This window comes from Anthonomus grandis, chromosome 13 (assembly GCF_022605725.1).
Source record: "Anthonomus grandis grandis chromosome 13, icAntGran1.3, whole genome shotgun sequence".
Classification (NCBI taxonomy): Eukaryota; Metazoa; Arthropoda; class Insecta; order Coleoptera; family Curculionidae; genus Anthonomus; species Anthonomus grandis.
The window spans coordinates 24,686,888-24,692,915 of NC_065558.1; the positions used below are offsets into that span (position 1 = coordinate 24,686,888).

General features: G+C 33.7%; 1 protein-coding gene across 1 annotated transcript; it reads left to right on the forward strand.

Annotated features, from left to right (window-relative positions):
- The first annotated feature begins 231 nt into the window (after positions 1-231).
- On the forward strand, positions 232-5,516 carry LOC126744000 (uncharacterized). Its single transcript, XM_050451307.1, has one exon. It carries the CDS (start codon positions 702-704, stop codon positions 3,483-3,485), a length of 2,784 nt encoding a protein of 927 aa, XP_050307264.1. The 5' UTR covers positions 232-701; the 3' UTR covers positions 3,486-5,516.
- The last annotated feature ends 512 nt before the right edge of the window (positions 5,517-6,028 follow it).

Sequence of the window (6,028 nt, forward strand, 5' to 3'; positions counted from 1 at the left end):
CCCACCTTCCCCCACTCAATATAACTTTTGCAAACTAATAACTAAACACTCTCCCCTATTACCCCCACCCTTCAGTATAAGCACCAGCTAGTGTAAGCATCATAATCCGGCAGAGTTGTCTATGTTCAAAAATGCAGCATCTTAAAGCGGCACCCCCTCCCCACCCGCCCTACCCTCGTGGACATTAATTCGGGCCACCCCATTGGCCGAAAGCATCCTATGCCAAGTTGCGAAACTATACACGCACACTTTGGACCCCCGAAATTCCAAATTACAAGAGGACCGGCAGATCAGTGAGACTTCAGATCAGTTGTCGGTTGTCCAGCTTGAGAAGCAGTTCTTCGGAGATTGTACGATCGAGTGTGCAGGAAATTCGTCGCGCTAATCCTAATAACGTAAAAGTTTAAAGTTATTGTCCGGGCTTTATATTGTGAAATATGCTCGTAATTTTAACCGATACCTGACGCGAGCCTGAGATGGGCTAAACGTAAACAATTCACTTTTTTCATTTTATTTCGGTTGTGTTTTTTCTTTTTTTGGCTATGCCGTGTTTCGCCGTTCTATGCTTAGGCCAAATCTATGCAGTTCTACCATTGGACTTAAAAACATTGGTCATGTTATGATAGTTAAAAAGTGACCGTTGTATTTTTTGTTTTTGACTTTTTTTATAATTTATTTTTTTTGGACAAAAGTGCATCAAAATGGCAAGTACCAGTGGTGTTCAGCAGCAGTCCCAGCAACAGCAATTTCAACAACAGTTCAAATGTAAGGAATGTGGCTTAGCACTTAATTCTGCAGAGTCTCTGGAAGTTCATAAGCAATACCATGAGGGTAACTTAATGCAACAGTGGGCATTAAAAGAGGAGAAAAATAATAACATGACGAAGCAGCAATCAGCAGGAACAAAACGTGAGTTTACTACTAATATTCCATTAAATAGTCCTGACATTCAAAAGAAAAGTCCAGAGTATAACAGAACTACTCCGGAGGGTTTGTTTGGTCATCCACCTACCCCGCAAAGCTACCAAAGTGCTTCTAGCCCTTATAATGAAAACTCCTCAGCTTTTTCACCAAATTTTCAAAATTATTCTAACATCGCTAAAAGCGGAGATAGTTCTCCAGCTTCACAACAGCAGCAAAACCACTATCAACAGCAAAATTTTTCACCATTTCCTGAGCAACAACAGCAACATTTTTTTAATTTAGATCATAACAATCTTTATACTTATGAAGTTCAACCCAATAAACCTGCAATTCCTGGGCAAAATTTTCGATATCAGCCATATTCCCGAATGCAGTATTATGAGGCTTCAAAATCTCAAGGGCCCACTAGTCCAGCTTATCCACCACAGCCCACCCCATCACCTAGTCCGAAGCAGTGCGATAAGTGTGGATATGTGTGTGAATCTGCGGCCCAACTGATAGAGCATAATAATTTAACACATTCACAAAACTACCCGCAAAGTAATCATTTCATATTTGACCAACAACCTCCACATTTGAAAGAAGATGATGCTTCTCAGAGTGAAATCCTTGATTTAGATTCTCAAAAAGTGGTACATCCAGAATGGACCAACCAAAAAGAAGGTGATAAATTAAAAATTGAATCAGGCATACCACATTCAGTATCAGCAATGTTAAATCCTTGGTCCACCTCCAACCAACCCCAACAAAATACTGCTATGTTTCTGAATGAGCATGGAATGTATTTGTCTCCTTCAAGTGAGCAAAAGTTGTTTCATAATATAAGCGAAGCTAACAAAGTTTACCCTGGCGATCAAAAGATTTTTACACAATTGGAAAATCAAAATTTTCTAAGTAATGGTGTATCATCTTCAAATTCTGAAATAGTACAACAGGGTTATCGACCTTTTGAACATCTACCAACTGCTCCTAGTTCCGTAGTCACTAGCACTCAGGTACCCCAAGTTCCTACAGTCGTTACTTCTGGTACGCCTAACCCCAAGAGCAGCAATTGGAAATCCAACGAGGCGCGACGACCTAAAACCTATAATTGTACAGCTTGCAACAAGTGGTTTACTAGTTCTGGACATTTGAAAAGGCACTACAATACGACATTGCACAAAAACGCTGTAAAAAGCAGTGGGCAACCCGATCCAGCTTCATTGCCGATCAGCGCTCACCACCACCCTACCAGAGATTCAGCGCAAAGCAAGGATGATAGAGGGACAAATTCCAACAGTCCAAGAGACGACTCTCGAGGAGAAGACAGTAATGGAATGACCGCACAATACGACAATCGTATTGGTCCCATGCCAGGTTTACTTCAGCATCCCCCAAATGGCCCAATGGGAGCAGGAAGCTCTTTGCCAGGAACAGGAAGCCAGCTGATGCAGAATACAGCAAGTTTTTCAACCCTTCCAATGGGCAGTCCCCCAAACGGGGAGGCAGGCCTCTCGTCCCCGGATTCGAGGGGCCTGCTATCGACAACAACCTACAATACCATGATGCCACATCACCCCAATCATCACATGGTAACCCCTATGGAAGCAGCTACCCAGTTTCAGATGTACCCAAACGGGTATGCCCCCCACGTTACGCAGGCTACGGATACCATCACCAGCAACCTCAATACTACTGGTGAAGCGCAAAATCAATACGTAGTCCAACAGGAAACCCAACCGTTGCCCAGTTTTGCGCAAATATCAGCGCATAAATTTAATACGGCCGGGTATGCGAACGTGGGGGGTTTGGGAACGGTAACGGTCCCAACTTCTTTAACTTTTTTTAATACTGATGTATTTGATTTGACCGACATGAGCAGAAACATAGTTTTTAGAGAAGATAATGTTGGTTACAATATGGGTATAATTACTCAACAGGAACAACAATCTAATGATATAGGCCAAGTTAGTCAACAAAGTTTGTCCCCAACGAGCAGTAATAACAACAACGAAGTAAACTTTGCAGAGTTATCAGATTCCTCTAATATATCTTATCTGTCACCGGGCAGCTCTCAAACTTTAAGCCAATCCTTGACTGTTTCAACAGAGTCTCAGTCTGATAGCAATAAAGAAAATGAAGATATCAACACGTCAACTGGTAGTCCAAGCATATCCTCAACAGTTTCTAATGAAGATCTTAGTAAAACCACATGCTATCATTGTAATAAAGTATTTAATCGCCCTTGTTATTTGACACAGCATAATAGGACTTGCCATAATGGTGAGAAGCCTTTTAAATGTTCCAGATGTGGCAAACGGTTTGCTACTGATGAGACTTACAAGGTGCATGTAGAAAAGCATGCTGGCAATAAACCGCATAAATGCCTGAGGTGTCCAAAGATGTTTAATCATAAGACAGATCTTCGAAGGCATGTCTGTTGTCATACTGGGAAAAAACCTTTTGCTTGTGAGATATGTGGAAAAGGCTTTATCAGAAAAGATCATATGGTTAAACATAAGGAGACCCATTACAGAAAAAAACAGAGGAATAAGGTAAAACAAGTGTACAGAAAATCTTAACTTTTTATGTTTCCAATGGCTCCTATAATTTGACTTAATAATATTAATTATTATTGTATATATTTTGTTGTATATAATTTTTGTTTTTGGACCAGGTCTTGGTTACTAAAAAAACAGCAAATCTTTATATTGATCTTAAACAAAAACACATTCCATTTTTGGCAACCAAGACTTTGAAATTTCAAATTAGAGACTATATTTGCTCAAAACTCTGAAAATTATTTTTATTATAAATAATTATTAATAAGTATGAAGAAGTCTTAAAAATCAACAGCAATACCTCATGATTCTCAGATACAAGTATAGTTTATAAATATTTATATATCGACAAGAATTATAAATTAAGCCTACTTTCATTGTTAATGTACAAAAAAGAAACTGTAAAAAATTTCATTTTGAATTTCCAAAACTGATATTTAATATTACATATTGTGTAATGTTAGATAAATATAATTAGTGATTGAAAAAAAACAAAAAAAATTAAAACCTAAAAATTCCTAAAGTAATAAATTTATTACCATAGATCATTTAAGAAAAGATGGCAAAAATTTGATAATGTTTAATCAAAATGGGTGTTTTTGTACATAAAACTTTTTCTTAAAGATAGGCAATTTATAGTATCTTTTGCAGATGACCTAACTACCTCAGTTGGATTGTATTAGTTTTTTAAAATACCTATTTTTCTGTAATTAAAGAAAAAACGAATTTTTGTGCCACCGTTGTTATAGACAATTTTAAGTTTGATGGTCGGGGGTTGAATAATTTAGTTCTGATGTACATACTTTTAGACATATCCTTGTGCCAAAAATCTAGTGCCACTAAATATTTTTTTTAGGTACAAGAACTAAAATTTCTTTTAAAAAATGTTTAAAATAATCAAGTCTTGCCTCTATTGTAAAAAAATATATTTTAAATATTTTTTAAAATAATATTTGCACCCGTATTTAGCCCCCATTTTAGTGCAATTTGTGTATAATATAATATATGTTTTATATAGTATATGGTTTTAAGTTTTAAATCGAATTTTTTTTAGAGCAAATTTATCTTTAAAAAAAGTCCGATTTTAGTTACCAAATTTATGTTAATTGTTAAAAAAGTCACCATTGTTCTTTGTGTTTTTTCTTCATTATTGTATGCAATTCTTTAAAGTAAATTTGTGTGTTAATTTTTTATTTTGAATGTGTGCAGCTGGCGGCAGCTCTGAATTCTTTAAAATATGTCTTCTTTTTGTTATAAAGACTGATAAACGCATTTTCCTTGCATCTAGAATATTTTTATTAACATTCATTTTACTTTGTTTACTATCTAAGGTTAAGTTGATTTTGCCTAATAAAAAATGTGTGGTGAAGCAGACGAATTCTTACATGAATAATTTATTTCCTTCGGTAATTACGTATATTTGGCAATTTGTTGATTACGAAATTGAAGATTAATTGTATAAATTGGCTTTACAAAATATTTTTAATTAATAAAGTTATACATTTATCTTAAGACCCATGGTTCTTTGTATATTTTTCTTTTTTTGTTGTATGCAATTTTTAAAAGTGAATATGTGTGTAGCTCCGTCGCAGCCCTGAATATTTAAAAATGTGTATTGTTTTTGTTATAAAGACTGATAAACGCATTTTTCCTGACTGTGAAATTATTTTGTTATCATACGCGTATATCTTGCTCAGATTTGATTTTGTCTATTGTGAGGTAGACCATTTCCTTTTTTCTTTTATTAAATATTATTGGCAATTTATTGATAATAAAGTGTAAGATTATTTATATAAATTGGCGTATAAAAATCAATATTAGTTACCAAATTTATGTTACTTGTTGAAACCTCACCATTGTTCTTTGTATATGATTCTTTTCATTATACGCAATTTTTAAATGTGATTAAGTATGTAGCTCCTTTGCAGCTCTGAATAATTATGTGTATTGTTTTTGTTATAAAAGACCGATAAACGAATTTTCCCTGTTTGTAAAATAATTTTGTTAATATACGTTTTTAGTATTATGTTTACTACTTTTTAAGGATTTAATTTTGCCTGGTGAAAAATGTATTGTTCGGCAAATAATTTCAACTTTTTCCTATATTTAATTATTTTGCCCTTTTATCTATTTTTCGCAATTTATTGATCACGAAATATAAAAATATTAAATAATTTGTTCTTGTTTTATTTATTTACTATATAAGTCGTATATATAATAGTAGCAAAGATACATTAAAATCTATTATTTATTTAAAACATTAAAGCACTTTATGTAAATTTTGCATGGAAATATCGCAATGGGAAAAGGCCGTTGATTGGTAAGTATACATTTTTCTTATTTTTTTTTAAATTATAGTTAAGAAATATTATACAAATTAATTTCATTATATAAAGTATACACTTAATTATTTAAAAATATATTTATTTATAACTTAAAGATTTTTTTTTTATTTATATGAGATGATAATTTTTATAGGCAAGTAAAATAAAGAAAATTATGTATTTTTCTTTACTAAGTAAAGCAACTAAAAATAATGAAAATAGTAAACTAATACAAGCCTT